The following is a 19,115-nucleotide window of genomic DNA, read 5'->3' on the forward strand; positions in this document are numbered from 1 at the left end:
GTGATCTAACGAGATCTGGCCATGAATGGCGTGAATGAGTTTTTAATGTTTTTAATGTTTTTAATTTTTAAATGTTTTTTTATAAAGATTCTTTAAAATGTATTGTGAGCCGCCCTGAGTCTTCGGAGAGGGGCAGCATATAAACTGAATTAATTAAATTAAATTAAATTGAATCTGGTAGGGTTCAGATAGATGGATGTCCTTAGGAAGAAACAGTCCTGAAAATCACCAGGCCCTGTGCCATATATGGAAAAGCCAGACTTCATTATAAGACAGGAAGCTGTATAAATGCTTTCAATTAATGGATGAATGAATGAATGAATGAATGAATGAATGAATGAATGAATGGAGCCAGCCCCTTGAATAGCACTGAGAAAGAAACTTTGAGCCATTGTAGGTCATGCTACACAGGTATAAATATGCTTATAACATTGGTGAATCTAAGGGCATCAGGCATTGCATGTCCTCCTGCCACATAGTGGTTCAATGGTAATTTCTGGGTGGCCTTCAAGGGCAATCCCATGGAGAGTGTGTTGCAGTAACCAAGACATGAGTGGCTGTGAGCAAGTCTTCCTGGTCCAGGAAAGGATGAAGTTGGCACACAGGAGAAACCTGTATAAAGACCCTCCAAGCCTTGACTGCCATCTGCTCTTTGTGAGTCTAGCAGGACCTCAAATAGCGCACTGGCGAAGTCCAGGAGACCGCCACTCCATCCAAAGATGACATGTCATCTGCGGGGGAGGGGGGGCAGACCCAGAGCCCTGCTGCCTTTGCATGGTTGAATTGAAGCTGCTTCGGTGCTATGCCCCGGCCTGAACTCTGTCTGAAAAGAGCCCAGAGAATCCGCTCATCCAGGGCCCTGGACAGCTGAAGGGGGAGGTTGGGGACCAGACAAAGCTTGCCCAGCACTGTTGGGCCAAAGATGGCCTCATGAGAAGGAGGTGCCTCCTGCAAGGCAGGTGGGAGCACCCCGTCCCACGAGGGCATTGACCGCTGTTTGGACACACTCACAGGAGGCCTTGACCAAGCCGGGGGGGCCATGGGTCCAAACACAGGTGACCAGTCTCACAGCCAGAATGTCCACTCCATCAGGGTCAACCTCCTCCCAGATAATGGGACTCAGACCCATGTCAGTCATGGCCAAGGGATCTGGCCAGCTGAGTGACTTTGAGAAGAGAGCCCCTCCCCAGCCCGCGGAGATGCTTCCGAGCACCCCCAGCCAGGCCTCAAGAGAACAGGAGAGTAGCCCGGGGCCTCAGGCTGGAACGGTGGGCTGCATCTTTGAGCCAGAGGAGATCAGGTGCCCAGAAAGGGTTGAGAGCAGGTTCCCTGGCACTGTGTTGATGGCACGAAAGTTCATTGGGCACAGGAGGCCCTGGAGCCCTTGGCTGGAGCATACAAAGCGCTTCTCTGCTCGTTGCCAGGCGGCGCAAAAGAACGCCTTGGCAGCAGCTTCTTTATTTCAGGAATGCAAAGGTTTGCTCGCAAAGCCTCCTCAGTGCAGCTGCTAAGAAAAACCAGCCAGAACTAGAGGAAAGGGGGGCAGTGGTGGGGTGCGTGGAAACTCCATCGGCCACATCCCACGAAAGACCCACAGCTGGCTGACAGGAAGGGAGGGAACCGCTGGCACTGGGAGGGCTGGTACTACTCTTGGGGCATCGCTATGGGCGAGTTGGCCCCCTAAAAGTGCAGAGAGCTAGGCCCTCAGCCTGCCTGGCGGCGCCAACCCCTGGCTGTGGCTTCCTTCCCGAGAAATGAGGAAGTAGCTTGGGCAGAGCAACAGATAGTATTCCCATCCAAGGATGAAGACAGGGTTAAACTCTTCGTTTATTGTTATCCTGCCTTCATTTTTTTATAAACAACTCAAGGTGGCAAACATGTAATCTTCCTTCCTCCCGTTTTCCCCACAACAGCAACCCTGTGAGGTGGGTTGGGTAGGGGTAGGGGTCACTGTAGCCGCCCACCCTCTCTGCTCCAGACTAAGGAGCCCAGAGGTGCTCGGCCTCTGCCCCTCCTTGCTGTGAGGGGAAGACCCTGGGTCCACCTTATCCTCAGCAGTGGCTTTGCAGCCAAAGCTACCTTCCCTCGTTCAGAACTGGAAGTGGGAGGATATGCTGTGTTTGCCGCCTTGAGTTACTGATGAGGAAGATGAGGATGAGGAAGGATGCTGTCCGTTCAGTCGTGTCCGACTCTTGGCCCCTCCATGGGCCAGGCGGTCTCTCCATGCCTTCTGATCTCGCCCTGCTTCTGTGAATTGTTCTGTGCTCTGGCTGAGGGTCAGCTTTGGTGGCCTGCTTTCCTTCAAGTTATAAAGGTCGGATAGAAATCTAAGACATAAATGAATAAAATAAATGCCTGGGCTGCTTCTGGTGACGTGCACAGAGTCCATGTTCCAAGAGTGAGCCCAGCTATGTGCAGGGCAGCTGTTGGCCTCTTGCGGCTTCCTGCCAGTTAAACAGATGCAGCTGCTTAAAGCTTCAGAATAAGAGAGCAGTGAGGGAGGCGACTTCCCTTCCGGCTGATTCAGAGCTCCTGAATTGTTTGCCTCTAATAAGGTGGTTAATAAGGTCCCAAAACATGATGAACTTGTTAGGTCTGGAGGAGACATTGCTGGGACTCGCCTAGCCTCTGTGGTTGTCATTCTGTCTCCTGGCTGCCTCTGGAGGCTCCCCTGGGGCTGCCTCGGGTGTCCTGATCGGTCTGGGAGGGTCTTTCCCCAGCCACTTCGTGAAAGCTGCCATCCAGCAGACCGAAAAGAGGGTCTTGGTGAGCTTGAGACATTTGGGAATGGGCAGAAACGGAGCTCTTCAGCTACAGGCGTGCAAGGTACCTGTGGAGAAAAGGGGCCGGCCCAGGAAGATGGGGTGGGGGGTGGGGGAGGCCTCGTTTGGCCCCGCAATGAGGCTGGCAGCCAGGCAGCAATTTGACAGGTTGCTAATTAAGGGGCGCAGTGGGGAGGCTGTGCATCCAGTCTGGCTGCCTGCCTGCCAGTGCAAGCTCAGCTGCCCAGCATGTGCCATGCAAGACTTCGCAGGGAGGCCGGCAGAGAAACGAGCCTGGCTCATCAGTCAGAGGGCAGAGACTGACCCACTTCTGGTACTTGGGGCTGCCGTTCACAGGTGAATGAAAGCTGCTGCTTAAGTGAGAGGCGTCCTTGTGGCACACACGAGCGGTATGGTTGGCATGCTGCTGCTGGCCAAGCCCTCTTTAGTTGGGATAATGCAGCAGCTACCCTCGGTGGGTGCCCGGGGCTGCAGAGGGCAACCAGCTCCAAGAAGTTCTGGGTGGGCTCAGCCTGGAATCAGTCGGACGGGGGAGGGGGAGCAAACTCCATAGTTCCTCCTCCGGATCCTCCTGGCACACCCAGTCCTGCCAGATGCCTCTTTTTGCCTGGAAGCTGAGCCTAGCCAGCTGATGCTTTTGAGGCAGTCGGGAGCCCAGCTTTATCTCCCCCCTTTCCTATGAGGAGAGGGAGGAAGAAAGGAAGTCAGGGCCTCCCATTGCAATTCCTCAATAGGCCATCTGCAGCCCCTCCTCGCCCATGTCTGATGTCCTTGTAGAGTTGGAGATGTCTTTTGGGGTCTCGGTCAGCGCACCTTGGGCAGGACAATAGCCAGCAGCCCGAGACTTTATAGAGAGGGATCCAAACTTGATATAAGGACTTTCCGGTTAGGGAGGGCTGTGAAGCAGTGGGGCAGGCTGCCCCCTAGAATCACGGCTGGTCTGTCATGGTGGGAGGTTTCTAGCCAGAACTGGGCAGCTGGGATGATCTGAGGATCCCTGCCCTGAGAAGTGGCTTGGACTGGAGACCCACCGAGTTTGAGTTCTCATCGTGCGGACGAATGGGCAGGAATTCTTGAATATTTGCATTCTTGTCTGGAAACAATCAGGCATATTTGCAGCAGATGCAAGATCGTGGCAGACCAGATGAAAAGGGGTGGAGCAGTGAGTGGCCGCCCTGCGGCTGAGAAGGGAAGATGAAGATTTATTAGATGCTGCAATAGGAAGGTGCCAAATGTTTGGCATCCAGAGGAAAAATAAAGCAGGCCGTGAACTATCAGAGGAAGAGAAGGACGGGCTGTGGAATGGAAAATGGGATGGGGTGGGGGTCCTGGAGTGGCAGGCAGCCTGAGCCCTGCTAGTTACTAATTCACTGCTATGAGGGTCAAAGCAACTGTGCACTAACTACACCGATTCACTTGCGAAGCCAGGATCAAGGATCAGGGGTGTTAACAGACTGACTTCTAAAGCTGGTCAAGTCCACTGGCACCATCTCCTAGGAGACCAGGGGGCTTCCTTGGGCAGTTGGTTCTCACTGTGAGATCAGACTGCTGACCAGATGTGCCGGGGGTCTGATCCAGCAGGATTCAGATTTTGTTCTCATCTGTCTGCTGATTCTTCCTGGGACAAGTGATGCTATGAAGAACAGCTGCGGTTGTTCAGTATTGCATTACTGTGAAGGCACCTCAGGAGCCTGAGGACTCTGCCCAGACTTCTTATCCATTCCTCCATTACATGGAAAAGGACCAGAAAGGCAGAATACATTTTGAATGACCGGATACTGATGTGGGATTGGGTCTCTGTCACCCTGGTACAAGTTATCTACATAATGAATTGCTGACCCAACCGGCTTGAATTTATGAGGATGACCAAAGAGGCAGAAGAAGACAACCAGGCCAAGAGGGCATCCAGGGTGGCTTACTGGAAGCTTCTTTTCACTACAATGCTCTCCAAACTCAACAACCTGTTGTTGTTTTTCCTGGGAGATGGGGACATTTCTAAGCAAGCTCAGCAGCGGCATCTGCCCACCATTTCTACTTCTCAATAATGATTGTGGAACCAATAAAGGAGAATATTTGTAGCTCAGGGTTGAAATGAGGGCACCTTGGTGCTCTCTGACTTTGGTTGTTTTCTTGCAGAAGTTTCATGACACAACCTAGTTTGGGTCTTGAAACTTCTGCAAGAAAACAACCAAAGTCAGAGAGCACCAAGGAGCTCCCAATGTTTGTGGAATGCCCACTTAACTGTTTTTAATTAAGGAATTTTTCAAAAACTCAACTGGACAAGGAGCCCAGAAGGGGAACTGTGGCAGTTGAGGGAAGGGGCTCTCGGGGGGCCTGGGATGAGGCCCTTGAGCCAAAACTTCAGACAACCGTGTATTGTGTGCTCCTCCACGGGTTCCCAGCTCTTGAATCTCACCTGACCCCTGCAGGGCCAGGGGAAAAATGTTCCTGATCAGAGGCCCAGAAGAAGCACCAGCCTCTGCACCAGCCTTGGGGATGCCTTGAGGGGGCCCACCGCTCTAAAGCTTAGCAACACTCCATCCCCAAGCCCACCAGGGGCACACTGGCGGTGACGGGGCAGTGTGCTTTCCATCCTCCTTTGGGTCAGCAAAGAGCTTTAGAAGGCGGGTGGATTTGAGGGCCTCGTGTGCAACAGCGGGTGGGGTCTGGCCCGGACAGGCAGGGGCTCAGGCTAAAGGCTCCCCTGCTAATGAGCCCTCCTCCAGGTGAGCCCCCTTCCCCCTCTACCCCAGGCACAGCTGGTGAAGGGTGACTGCAGAAGAGGAGTCAGAGAGGAAAAGGAGCAGGTGTGGACCCAGGAGTACCACTTGGGGCTGCACAGCAAGCATTTACTGAGACACCCCCCCACCTTGGGCGGCCTTGGAGTGAAGCCACACTTTCCCTGCAGAGCATCTTCCAGCAGCACCTGAGCAAGTAGCCAACTGGTCGAAGTGGAAGGAAAAGCGTCACTCACGGTGGGTGCAGAACAGACAGGATGGAATCCAGCCTGGGGTCTCCACCCTGGAAGGGAGGGCACCAGCGGCCCCACCCCACCCTGCTCTTGACTTCCTGCCTTCTCTAAGCTCTGGAATAAACACACAGCAGCAGCTCTTCTGCTTGGACAAAGCTTTAATGGCAGCCTGGGTGCAGGAGAAATGCTTCCCCCCCCCCACTCCATCCCCTCTCTCCCCTGGTTAAGCAGTGCCAGCGGCGGCCACATCCATAAGCACAAAGCTCTTGACGTGGTGGAATTTGCTGCAGGAGAAGTCCACGTGCAGCTGCATGGCTCCTGTGCGGCGAGGAGTGAACTCAAAGTAGATCTTCGACCGCTCCCCGGCTGCCAAATCTGCCACGCTGGAGCAAGAGAGGGTGGGAGTGGGAGGGGAGTGAGGGATAGTGGGGGAGCCTTTGGTGGGATGGGTCGCTTTGGGATAGTGCTGGCTTCTCTTCACCCGCTGCAGGTGAAGAGCTCAGGGCCCCATCAGTTGAGAGCCAGATGGGGACGGTGGATGGAGTGGCGCTGGGCTCAGCCCCACAGTCACCAGCCTTGTGTTCGGGGTGGGTGGGTGGGATGTTCCACCCTTTGCCCTGGTTGGGCAATTGCCAAGCAAGGGCCTGCCTGTGATGCCCCCTCCTCCCCCCATCCAGCCCCACATACTTGATCTTGATTGCCTGTCCCATCAGGGTCACCAGCAGCACGCAGTCCTTCACAGGCTCAGGGAGGGGGTTGGCATAGGAGATTTCCAGCGTGGCTGGGGTGTTGGCAAACACCTTTGGAGGAACCTTTTGGTGGAAAGCAGCAGGTCAACCCGGTGCCTCTCAGACGCACCCTCCTCCTGCCCTTTCTCAGATGCCAAGCAGGGCAGAGGGGCTGAGGGGTGGCAGCTAAGCCCCCCCCTTCATTCTTTCGTTGGAGGTGACGTTTTCTGTATCTGGAGCCCTTTAATCATTACCACAAATGTGGGCCCAAAAAAGGAAGCCTCCCTCCTCGATCCACAGTGGGAGGAAATGAGTTTGAAGAGTGGGAGTCAGAAACTGATGGCAGCCAAACCATCCCTTTTCTCATCTTTAAAGTATACAGAAATGCCTCTAAATGATCCAAACTCTGAGACCCTGTAACTTAGTGGCCAATTTTTGCCAGTTTGGGCAAGCTAAGGATAGAAATGGAAGTGGTTTGGCTCCTGTTCCCTGCTGGGAAGCCAGAGAAATTGCCAAGCAGCTGAACCCCTGGCCAGTCGGCTGCTTCACCCAGGGCGATGAGGAGGGCCGGGCAGCCCCAGCCGATTTCCTCGGCCTCCTCTGGAGGGAGTCCCGGAGGCCTGTTCTTCTCCACAGACAGGGCTCAGCCCAAATCAACCTGGCTTTCTGGAAGAGAGCCGACAAATGCAGCTCAGCCAGCTTCTCACAAAGGAGCTGAGTTTGCTGCGCTCAAGGAGCTCCGGCCACTGCTAGCCAGCAGGAAGAGGGCCAGAGCAGCAGTTCCAGCAGCTCGCTTGGAAACCGCCAGATGGAGCATAACTCTGGGGTGGAAACGTGGCCCTGAAGGGTCTTTGGGAGCAGAGGCAGGGGCCACTGGAGATGGACCCATGGGCATGCCAGGCTCAGGGCTTGAAGTTCTAGCTGCAGACAGCCTCCCAATGTGGGTTATGTGTTTCCAAGAGGCACTTGCCGCAATGGAGAGGTTGTGTGGGTATGGGTACAAGTGCGTGTGTGTCCAAGAGGTGCTTACCACAATGGAGAGGTTTGGGCTCTCCAGAGTGATGGCTTTTTCCACCAGCAGCTTCACGCCCTCGGACACATCACACAGAGCTGTCACCAGCAGCTTCTTGTCGTCAGTCAGGGAATTGCCGTAGTGGCCGTAGCTGATCCGCAGGGGAAGGTACTTCTCTGGAAGCCAGGAGAGCCCAGTCACAGACCTGGCCAAGAACAAACTCTCTCCCTCTTCTTCTCCGCATCAGACCCACTTAAAGCCCCCCCTCCCTGTTCTCCCCAGGACTCCTCTGCAGGCTGGGCCACCTGAAGCTGCTGCCTCTCCTGCCGCCCTCTTCAGCTCCAGGCTGGGGGGTCTGTGTGTGTGTGATAGAGTGAATGACTGAAGGGTGGGGCAGAACAGTCCCGCGCTTGGCTGAAGCTCCCGCTGCCTCGGGATGGGAGCGGCGAGAGCGGATCCCACACCTCCCTGCGACCTCGGCTGGCTGGGTACCTTCCTTGCCACCCAAGTGGAGAGTGGTGGTCTCCTTCAGGATCTCCTTGACGGCCCTGCGGGTGTAGAGGACGCTGGAGACGCTCAGGTTGACGGTGACCGTCTTGGGGGAGGCGGACAGGTTGGAGAGCGAGAGGATCAGGTTGACGTCCTTGCCGAGCACCGGCGGCTGAGTCAGCTTGAATTTCCCGAACAGCTCCGGGTGGGCGATCAGCTCCGAGGCCGCCGCTTCCGAGGGGCTGGAGCCCGAGAGCTCCATGCAGGCTTTCCGATAGATACTTCTTTCCTCGGCAGAGCCTGGGGGGGAGGGGGGGCAGGAGGGGGACTCACTCAACAGCTCCCTCCAAATGCTCTTTCCCGGCGGGGCCCGTGAAGGCTTTGGTCTCCGCCTGGGAGCCTTTCGGAGCCGCGGCTCTTTCCCGCCAGTTTGCTTGCCTCGGGGTGATCTGGCTGCCCCAAAGCTCGTTTGGTGGAGCCAAGAAGCCCCAAACGGCGAGGCACCCTTTCCTGAACCCCTCTAGCTGCCTCTGGGCCTGCTGGTGCTCCCCAGGGAAGGGCTGGTGGCTCGGGCCCCGAGGCTGGCAACTGAAGCCAGGGAGAAACCTGCCGGCTCTTCTTCCACCTGCCAGAGGGAGATGCGGAAGTAGATTGACCGCTTGCAGGGCCAGTGAGGTTCCCACCGAAAACGCTGCCACCCCCACCAAATAAAACACGAACGTGTATCTGCAATGATTGCATAGAACTAAAGAAATTATATTGAAACCCACCCACCCACCCCCTTCTGCAGAATAGCAATCCCGTACTAGTGATTTCTCTTGTGTGGCCTGAGCAGGAGAGCCCCAAGGATCCCCCCTCTGGATCCCTGAGAGCCACCCTCAGGGAGCTGGGCAGTGCCTCCCTTCCTGGAGTGGGGCAGGGGGTTTGCTTGGCGGGGGACCAGCTGGTCCCCAGTACTCTCCTCCACTTCTAGCTTCCCCAAAGCAAGTCCATAGGAAGGGCAGAAAAGTGGTTGGACTGTCCAGCCGGGGCTGCCCAGCCACAAAGCAGGTGACCCTTTCCTTGACCGCAGTCCCCTTGGAGAAGGGAGCGCAAGTGTCATATCACGGCTGCGCTTGGACACGGGCGAGAGGCACAAGTGACCCTGAGAAGGAACTCCCCATCCAGAAAAGGGGATCCTTGCCCAACTGGACAAATCTGGGTAAAGGATCCCTGGGCCACAAGTAGCCATCTGCTCCTCAAGCGGGAGTTGGGTCCAAGAGGACACCGGTCCTAAAGATGGGACCGGGAGAACCAGAAGCCGCATCGGTCTGGTCACCTTCTTCTTCCTGATCCAAGCCCAGCCACCTTCAGTCACTGAGACCTCAGCAGCATCACTTGGCTGGTCTGGTGTTGAGTTGTAGAATGGCCATCGCCAGCATATTGGTGGCCCGAGGTCAACAGATGATCGACCTTCCCTAGCAGCTTTATGGTCTGTAAGTGTCTAATGGAGGGGTGAGCATCCTGAGCCCTGGATCACTCTGCAAGTCAGGGCCTCCCCCTCTGTGCGCACCAAAGCCACCCCAACCCACATCCTCACAGGGGGTCTAGAAGGATACTGGAATCAGAGGTTGTACTGAGGACAATCGAGGACAGTCCTGCGCTTCGTCCGGTGGGCGCATCAAGTCATCCTTGGCTGATCTCATGCGGGCAGGATTGGGGGGAAATGGCAGATGAGAGGGAAGTCAAGAAAACAGCTTTCAGGCGCCTCTGTCCTTCTCTCAGGACAATTGTGTCTCTGAAACCGCAACAGTCCCCTCGAGGGAGTCTTTCCCACTGACACTTTTGTCCACTCACCAGGTGCCCAGCCAGTCCAGCACTGCAGCCTCCCTGCAGCTCAGCCATCCGGGAGAGGGTTGGCCGAGTCTCCAGTTGGCCATGCAGGAAGGCTGCCTCCTGGATCTCCTCAGCCAAAGGCTTGCTCTCCCTTTCCTCCCTTGGGGCCACCTCTATTCGGAGGCATCTGCCTTCCACCGCCACCCTGGTCTGTCTTTCGGCTCATGGCTGGTGAGGGGGGGACATGGCAAGCAACCCCTTGAAGCAGAGGAAGGCTTAGAGGCAGTCCTGCTTGGCCTGGAAAGCAGCAGGAGGCTCTGCGCTTGTGCTGTGATCCGGACGCGGGACAGGTGTTCTTCGACAGTGACCTCAGAGTACCTGCCAATGCCTTTGGAATTGGGAAAGTAGCCACGGCTGGACTTTTCTCAAGGTGGGGCTGTGCAGTCCAGTCAGCAGAGTGAGCCTTCTGAAGGGTGACAGAGGGGCAGGTGCAGAAGACCCAGCCAGGTTCCAGATGGGGAAGGGGCATCTCCCCTGCCCTGCCTTGCTGGGGACCTTCTGGAGCCAGGCATGCAGGTGCCAGGCATTGGACAAGGCACCCCCACCTCCTGTCTCCATTCCCCTCCCCAGCTTGTAAACTGATCCCACCGTCTTGGTCTGTACGCTCTTGCATCGACAACCGCCCAGCCAACCCCAGCCAGTTCCTTCTGCTCTGAACTCCACAGTTTCCCCCGCCTGGCCTTCTTGTCAAAGGGTGGGGGGGGGGCATCCCTGGCAGATCCTTTGACTCTCCTAGCAATGCCCTTTGCAGGACCTCCCCTCTCTGCTGCTGTTCTGAGTCTGCCTGTGCCCTGGGGCCCACCTGACTTCCCATCTCAGCAGAGATTCCTCCAGAGGTTGGGATAAATGTCAGCTGGAGGGACAAAGCGGTGGGTTCGATTTCACTGGAAGTGAGGCTGCTGGATGTCCCCGCCCTCCCCGAGCAGATGGGCCAGATGACCACCATGCTCCCTTTAACCCCAACTCTAAGACCGCCATTCCGCAGCCCACCTTCAGGAAACTTGTAGCTGTTGGTCACGTCCACCCGCTGGTTGCTGCCCACGGCTTTGGTGCTGAGGGCTCTGCCGATGGAGGAGGTGTCACAGTAGGCCTTCACACGCTTCCCGTTGCTCTGCACGACCCAGCGGTTGATGTCGGCATTCACCTCGGTGAAGACGAAGGCCGTGTCATAGTTCAGCCTCACGTCTCCTTGCTTGACTGCCAAGACCGAGGCTGGCCCACACTGGTAGATCCCTGGAGGAGGAGGAGGAGGAGTGGTGCTGGGGCTCTGGGAGGAGGGGAGTGGCAATGGGGCTCCAGCTAGTGGGTGGGGGGACAGCCCACCAGGACTTACCTTGGCTCCTCTCTTGTGGGGTGGCGTCGATCACTTGCCAGCCACAGTACGGGTTGCCCAGGTCCCTCCGGACAAACCAGCTTTCGTTCCAGACATGGTAATCCCTGACGGTGGAAGAGAGGTCAGGCTGGAGCACCTGATAGCCCTGGCAGTCTCCGGCCCAGAAGAAGGATTTCGTCCATGAGCCCCCCCTCCCCCGAGTCTCCCCTCCACGTCCCAATGACAGACCCACCTCTGGGGTGCCCCGGCTTCTCTGAAGAGAGCTGAAGGTATGTGAGACAGGCCTGCTTGCTGGGAAGCAGCTTCAGGGGGTGGTCAAGGTAGCTGCCCCCCCCCGCTCCCCCTCCCAGTCTCTGGTCTCAAGGTCCACTAGGGAGAGAGCAACTCCCCTGAAGAACCAGGATGGGGGCGGGGGGGGGGAGGGTAGCGTTGATCCCACTCTACTCTACTCAGTGCTGGCCGGGTGCTGCCCTCCCCCCTCTCCCCGCCCTGGCTTTAGTACTGGAAACGTCTCCCAGCCACAAACTGAGCCCCACTCTGCAAGTCTTTTAGCACTTGGCTGAAAGAAGCACTGCATAAGAGTAACCAAGGTATTTCCTGATTCAATTCATTTTAACTTTATTTCCTCCCTCCCTCCCCTCCCTCTCCCCTGTTGCCCTAAAGAGGAGGGGGGCCATCCTATTCTCCAAAGCACCTGAGGGCAGGACAAGAAGCAACAGGTGGAAATGAATGGAGAGAAGCAACCTGGAACTAAGGAGGAAGGATTGTCCCGACAGAACAATCTATCAGTGGAACGGCTTCCCTCCAGAAGTTGTGGGTGCTCCAACACTTCAGGTGTTCCAGAAGAGACTGGGGTTCTGGGGTTCCAGCTGCCATGTAAGGGCCTGGGGTGGGCTGGGGAGCTCTTAGGAAAGACAGATGAGCCCCCCTCCCCTGGTTTTGCCTAGTTCTCCTACCCTAGGGAGACGGGAGACCAAACTCACTCTCCCTGCATTCGGATGCAAGGCCACCCCATGTGCTTCGCCCCCAAGTCTCTTGGGCAGAGCCTTCAAGACACGGGGCCACCAGTGAGCTGACCATGCCCGGCCCAGAGCCAAATGAAAGCATCTCCCCGGCTGGAGGCTCCAGCCCCTGCCTGGTTGTGTGGAACCTTCCTACACCCACAAGCTCTCCTCCTGCTCCACTCAGGCTGGCTGTCCCTACCACACAGAGTCTTGTCCCATCTTGAGGCTCTTTCCGGCAGGATCATAGTATTTATCGATACTCAGGTTTGAGTTCGAATCGTGGGCAGAATTGAAGTTTGTGACCAGACGCGTCGGGATCCCCAAGCATCTCAAGACTGCAAACAAGAGGAACACAGAGTGTGCCAGGGAAGCCAAGCTGCCCCTGCCCAGCAGATACCACCCTCCAGGTTGGCCTATGGCCACTCCCTTTGCCAGGGCTTACGTACTGGTGCCCGCCACGCCAGCAAAGACCCAGCACTGCCCATACTGGACAGGGCTGTAGTTGCCCTGTGCCCACTTCCTCAGGATGGCCACGGTGCCGTCCCACCGGGAAGGATTCTCATGGTGGGCGAAATCCTCACTCCACTTGCCCTCCAGCACCCCGTTGTCGCCGTCGTTGCCGTTGACCTAAAGGGCAGCAGAAGCTGTCAAAAAGAGACTGAGGCGGGCAGGCCGAGCCCCCAGTGCCCCCTGTGCCCCGGTTGCTCGTACCATGGAGCTGACGACACGTCCCACATACCGGGGGTCGCTCCGCCGCGAGGCGTCACCCGCCGGGTCCTGACGGTGGTAGAGGCTCAGATTCAGCAGGTGAAGGCAGATGTTGAGGATGTTCTCCTGAAACTGGAACCGAGAGAAAATTCGCCACTCAGTCCCCCACACAAGGGGGACAGCCCCAAGAGAACCGCAGCAGGATACAGGACACCCCTCTGTGCTGTCCCCTGCCCCCGGGGGAGCCCTAGGCCTCGCCTGAGGGCTCTGGGGAGGTTTCCTCTTCAGCCTCTGCGGCATTGCCCTGTGGGCTGCACCTGCTATAATCTGACCGTGGGCATCCAGCCGAGGAAAGACCAAGCACTGGCCAGTCAGGCATGCAACCCTTCCGGAAAGCCTTACTTCGGCCCATGGCCTGGGGTGCCTGGTGGGGAGGCACAGGCCCGAGGACCTGAGCAGGCCAGTCGCAGGACTCTCTCTGGGACAGCCAGAGCAGGCCGAGGGGAGCACAGAGGGGTATCTAATGTCCTGGGTTGGACTAGTTTTCCCTGTGTGGTCTGGGGACAGCATGAAGAGACTTGGGGGGGGAAGCCTTTGAGACAGCAGTTGTCATCCCCCAGCCTTCACCTGGGTCAAAGGAGCAGAGGGCACGCATCACAGGGGTCTCATAAGCACTGATTGGCCCTTGGTAACCCCGCGGGTTACCTCAGTCACTGACCTGGCCATAGTACCATCCTCGAGCTTCAATGTAGTTGGCATTGCCCACAAAGATAATGCCGTTTTCATTCAGCACATATTCTTGCCTCTCTGCCTCGTTGGCCATATAAACCAGATCCCCTGCAAGGAAGCAAGGGGGTGAAAAGCCCCCACCTCAGCCAACCTCTGATGGGCCTCCCCACCCTTAGTGCCAAGCCCTCCCCATTCTTTTCAGCTCAGGCTGGGGTCAGGGGCTCTGACCCTCCTTTCAGCTCTCCTGGCTCCGGCCTTCCCTGGCCTGGTGCCACTGAAGGGCTGCTACTGGCAACTTAAGGCAGAAAGGAGGCCTGGGATTGCTGGGCGGCCGCCTAGGAAGGGCTGCGCAGGCAGAAGTGGCAGGCAAACACGGCCCTCCTCCTCACCTGAGCACCACGGGTTAAAGAGGAGAACAAACTTCCCCAGGAACCTGGTTGCCACCTGGTTGCCACAGGTCACTTGCAGGCTCAGCTTATAGCGACCGATGGCCGCCCTGCTGGAGCTGCACATGGAGAAGTTGATGCAGTCGGCATCGCCCGATGTCTGTACCACACACCAGGTCCCTCCGACCAGTTCATTGGAGAGGGCAAACCCACATCTGGTGTGTTGGGCCTCAGAAGGGCCTGGACCTGCCGGAGACAAGAGAGACAACAGGGTGGAAAAAAACGGAGGTCAAGCAGGCCATCTCCCACGATCAACAGTCAGACACCATCAAGATCCAGTTGGTGCCCCAGCCTGTTCTCAGTGGAGAGTGAGGCCTCCCTCCCGCCTGCCAAGGAGGCCTCCCCATCCTTTCTACACCAGGCCGCTGGGCAGGATGGACTTTCTCCGCTGGGTTCAGAGGGGCCATGGATGGGGACTGTGGTATCCAGGGGGCTCCTTGGGTGGGAGGCGTTCATGCCGAGCAAAGGGGGGGATCTGATGGTCCCTGCCCACCTGAGGGATCTGCATGCAGGCCTGGGAATCCCCCTGAGGGGGAGACCATTCGAGGGCCGCAGGACACCCCAGAGCTGATAAGCTTCCTGGCCCAGAACTGTGCCCCTCCCAATTGTGCTACCGGTGGCAGCGAGCTCTCTGCGGAGGGGGCGAAGTGGGCCGGGGGCTGTTACCCGTTTCTGCCACGAAGGCCAGGCTCTCCCCTGCATTCGGAGCCCTGTTGAAGTACAGCTTGAAGTCAAACTTCTGCCCACGGCGGACACAGAGCTCCGTGGTAGCAAAGTAGTTGGAGTGATGAGCCTCAGAATTGCTGGGCACCTGCCAGTTGATTTGCGTCGGGACCAACTCTGCGCAGCAAGAAGAGACCACCAGGAAATCAATAGATGCCTCACCTTGTGATTCTGTGGGGCACAGGGGGAGCTGAGCCTCCCTTCTGAGCCCCCTGGAGGAAGGGGAGCAGCCAAGCCAAGTATAACCTTTCTTATTTGCACAGTAGTCCTCAACTTATGACACAACTGAGCCAAAAGTTCTGTTGGCAAGCGAGACAGTTGTTAAGTGAGTGTTGCCCCATTTTACAAACTTCTTTGCCATAGTTGTTAATTGAATCTCTGCAGTTGTGAAGTTATTAACATGGTTGTTAAAGGAACCCGGCTTCCCCCATTGACTTTGCTTGTCAGAAGGTCACGAAAGGGGATCACGTAACCCTGGGACACTGCCACCGTCATAAATATGAGTCAGTTGCCAAGTGTCTGAATTTGGATCCCGTGACCTGCAATGGTTGTAAGTGGGATAAATGGTCATGTCACTTTTTTCCAGTCCTGTTATAACTTCGAATAGTCACTAAATGAATTGTTGTAAGTCGAGGACTGCCTGTATTTTGCTCATTAATCAACTGCTAGTCCATCGCTCAGGCATTTATACAAAACTTACAAGAATAATAATATATGGCAGTGATGGCTAACCTTTTTGCCATCGTGTGCCAAAAGCGGGGGGAGCGGGGGATTGCGTGTGTGTGTGCCCACACCCATAATTCAATGCCCCCCGCGCTCCCCCCACTTTTGGCACGTGACGTCAAATAGGTTACTGGTGGGCCTGTTAGGCCAGTTTTTTCGCCCTCCCCACGCTCCAGAGGCTTTCTTGGAGCCTGGGGAGGGTGAAAACAGCCTTCCCCACCCTCCCGGAGGCCGGAAATGGCCCATTTCCCAACTTCCGGTGGGCCCGGAAGGCCCAAAAAACAGCTAGCGGTGCCTGCACGCACATGCACGCTGGAGCTGAGCTAGGGCAATGCTCGTGTGCCCACAGATACGGCTCTGCGTGCCACCTGTGGCACGCGTGCCATAGGTTCGCCATCACGGATATATGGTCTCCTGCTCGAGCAGGGGGTTGGACTAGAAGACCTCCGAGGTCGCTTCCAACCCTGTTATTCTATGTTCTAAATACACAACCTTTGACAAACACATTTGGGAGTCCCTTCCTTTGTTTTTGTTCTCCTCTGGATTTCTTTGCTTTGCCATCATTGTTCCTTTGCCTTATGCTGGTTTTGTTTTGTATTTTTTGCTTGTTAAAATGTTTTAACAATTATTAAAAATTGTTACCTGGAATCCAGTGGCATATATAAATTTAATATATTATAATTGTGCTAAATGATATAGAACGTAGGAAAAGCTGTAACAGAAACCAATTAGCAGATAAGGCAACATATAATCAATTCCAGCAATTGCCTGGTGTGTTTGTGGTGTGTCCCTGTAGCCTGGTGTGAACAGTATCTCTTCCAAGGGCAACCCTCGATTTTCTGGTCCTGAGCTCCAGGCGTGAGGGGTCTCATGGCGTTAAGGAGACCCTGGTGAAGGGCAGGAGGCTGAGATGCTAGGTGAAGTTTGGCCACCAGCGCATCAGCTTCTGAGAGCAGGTGCTGAAGGCACATGACCCACCCACCCACCCACCCTCCCCTCCTCCTCCTGCCTGAGGACTTTCCAGAGAAAGGCAGACTTGGCAAGGAAAATGAAGAGGGCCACAAATTCTCCCAGCGGCATGTTCAAGGTCCTTTGGGGTGGGGATGGGGGTGGGGGGCATGGGCATCTGGCAGGGGGCAGGCAGCAATTGGCAAGAAGACCCCACCAGAAAACGGGCCAGAAGCCAGCTGTATGTTTGTGTATGTCCACAAGACCCTTGCCTGCTACTCCTGCTCTGACTCCCACCCCCCCCTTCCAGGCAAAGAAAACCAAAACCAGGGAAGGCAAGAATTGACCTCCGACTGAGGCAGCTCCACCCGGAGGGAGCAGGAGACTGCTGCAGCAGCCTGGAGGCAGCTCTAGAGCTGACCTGGAGGCAGCTCTCCCCAGAGGGAGCACCAGCACCAGCAGCCTCTCTGGCATGTGCCCCACTGAATCGCTGGGACACTCCTCTGCCCCAAAGGGGGCACTGGAGAGTCTGGTGGGGAGGAGAGACCATCCCAGGCCTGCAGTGCCTGGCAGGGGACTGGCCAAACCACCCATGGAACAGGAGCACCCTGGAAAGCTAGGGTCCCTTTTCAGAAAGAAGGCAGTGTCATGAGCCAGCCTGGCTTCAGTCCATGTCCCATGGAGGCTAGAAGGATACATTTAGTGACAGTCACTTGTCTGAAATGGTATAGATTCTCCTGCTTGAGCAGGGGACTGGACTAGAAGACCTCCAAGGTCCCCTCTAGCTCTATCCTATTCTGTCCTGTCCTGTCCTGTCCTACATTCTATTCTATTCTATTCTATTCTATTCTATTCTATTCTATTCTACTCTACTCTACTCTACTCTACTCTACTCTACTCTACTCTACTCTACTCTACTCTACTCTACTCTACTCTACTCTACTCCCGGGGTCTCCTTGATTGCCCAGACTTGATGCCAGTTCAGCCTCCAGTACGGCTGGAAAAACTCCTTTGGTAACTGGGCTAGGATCTGATAAGGGAGCTCTGCCCCTTCATCAGCCAGCAAAGCCAGAGGCTCCAGGAAGACTCCCCAGGCAAAACCACGGCTCCCTCGGTCTCTCCTGGTCATCCACGCGGAGGGAGGCCACCAGCCACACTCACCTGCCATGGTTGCCTCTTCTCTTCAGCACTTCAGCCAGAGACTTTGGCACATTCCTTTGGCGATCCACCGGCCCGAGTGAGATGCCAGGCAGCTCCTGCTGATGCCTATAAAATGATCCAAGGGCAATTAACCGGTTCCTCTAATAGACGCAACACCAATTTTCCTCTTCAGTGGGAGGTGCAGCCGGGGGAGGCGAAGCCGTCCTTTTTACTCAGAGGAAGCGCATTCTCGGCTGCAGGAATGCCAAACTGGATTTCCTCTGTGGAATTCCAAGGCCAAGACTCACGCCCCCCACCCCACAAGACAGGGAAGTAGGTGGGGAGGAAGAGGCTGCAAGAGGAAGTGCGGAGCAGCACCTGTTCAGGTGCGGCCATACACAGTGCCTCCACTTCGGACAGGCTGCATTTACTCCCAATTATCCTTTTGCTCTGGGGCAGGTGCCTCTCGTTTCCACACCCTCCTGTCCTCTCCTCTGGGAGTTCAGGAGGCTGCACACAAGCTGCCCCTCTTCTCCTTCCCAGAAGAGCTTTGGGGGTCTGAGTCATACTGTGCATTAGCCCTGCTCCAAGCCAGGACACGAGAAGAGGCCAAAAGTCACCCAACTAGCCTCAGGACCCCCAGTTAATACCCTTCTACAGCTCCCACATAGTGCCTGTCATTCCCTCTCCCCCTCCCCAATTTTCCTTTTCTTCTCAGCATGGCCTACTCATGGAAGTGGCTTCTCCCCCCCACCCCCATGGCCTTGGTAGGAATGGGAAGAGCTGCTTGAACTGAAAGCCCTGAGCCTGGGGAGGGATGGCTGGGCTTGAGGGGTGGACTCTAGGGTCCAAGAGCCCCTTCCAGGCTGCGGGGCCTGAACGCTGGGTACTTTTTCCTGGCAGCTTGAGGGAACTTCTCCCTACCCACCAAATCCTACAGGTCATTGTTTTGATTTGGCCTTTTCCTGATTGACTTCTCCCAGAGAGAAGTTCCATTCCAACTTCCACCCAGAGATGAGTCTTTCTCTTTTTCTTTCTTTCTTTCTTTCTTTTTCTTTCTTTCTTTCTTTCTTTCTTTCTTTCTTTCTTTCTTTCTTTCTTTCTTTCTTTCTTTCTTTCTTTTTTTCTTTCTTTCTTTCTTTCTCTTTCTTTCTTTCTTTCTTTCTCTCTTTCCTTCCTTCTTCTTTCTTTCTTTCTTTCTTTCTTTCTTTCTTTCTTTCTTTCTTTCTTTCTCTTTCTCCACCCTCCCGCTCTCTCTCTCTCTCTCTCTCTTTCTCACTCTCTCCTCTACCACACTACTGGGTCCTCCTGTATCCATTCAGTCTAGAGCTGCTTCTGGCATCACCTGCTTTTTCCCCACTGGCTTCTCACATCTCCAAACCACCAAGACACCCCATCTGAGGTGAGGAAGAGATGGGAGAGGGGCTGGCCCCATATGCCTTCTGGCAAGCCCTCTGCCCCCCAACTGCCTCTTGGATACTCACTGGTTTCTGCAGTGGATCC

At 55.7% G+C, this 19,115-nt stretch overlaps 1 protein-coding gene across 1 annotated transcript; it reads right to left on the reverse strand.

Moving 5' to 3' along the window:
- Positions 1 to 5,977: 5,977 nt before the first annotated feature.
- Positions 5,978 to 17,640, reverse strand: LOC139315135 (protein-glutamine gamma-glutamyltransferase E-like). The gene is made up of 13 exons (XM_070941154.1): positions 17,634 to 17,640; positions 14,745 to 14,918; positions 14,022 to 14,264; positions 13,622 to 13,740; positions 12,907 to 13,035; positions 12,642 to 12,822; positions 12,395 to 12,530; positions 11,192 to 11,295; positions 10,849 to 11,091; positions 7,987 to 8,283; positions 7,513 to 7,670; positions 6,442 to 6,566; positions 5,978 to 6,137 (listed from the first exon to the last, which is right to left on the reverse strand). The coding sequence occupies exons 1-13, from the start codon at positions 17,638 to 17,640 to the stop codon at positions 5,978 to 5,980; spliced, it is 2,076 nt and encodes a 691-aa protein (XP_070797255.1).
- Positions 17,641 to 19,115: the final 1,475 nt, after the last annotated feature.

The sequence above is a fragment of the Pituophis catenifer genome, unplaced genomic scaffold (assembly GCF_029215685.1).
Source record: "Pituophis catenifer annectens isolate HBS135680 unplaced genomic scaffold, rPitCat1.0.hap2 SCAF_3, whole genome shotgun sequence".
NCBI lineage: Eukaryota > Metazoa > Chordata > Lepidosauria > Squamata > Colubridae > Pituophis > Pituophis catenifer.

Bases quoted from the DNA above. Each gene is read 5' to 3' on its own strand.
- LOC139315135 (XM_070941154.1), bottom strand. The intron at 7,671-7,986 runs GTACCCAGCCAG...CCTGGCTTCCAG, and splicing joins CCACTTGGGTGGCAAGGAAG to AGAAGTACCTTCCCCTGCGG. The intron at 6,567-7,512 runs GTAAGCACCTCT...TTCCACCAAAAG, and splicing joins GCCCAAACCTCTCCATTGTG to GTTCCTCCAAAGGTGTTTGC.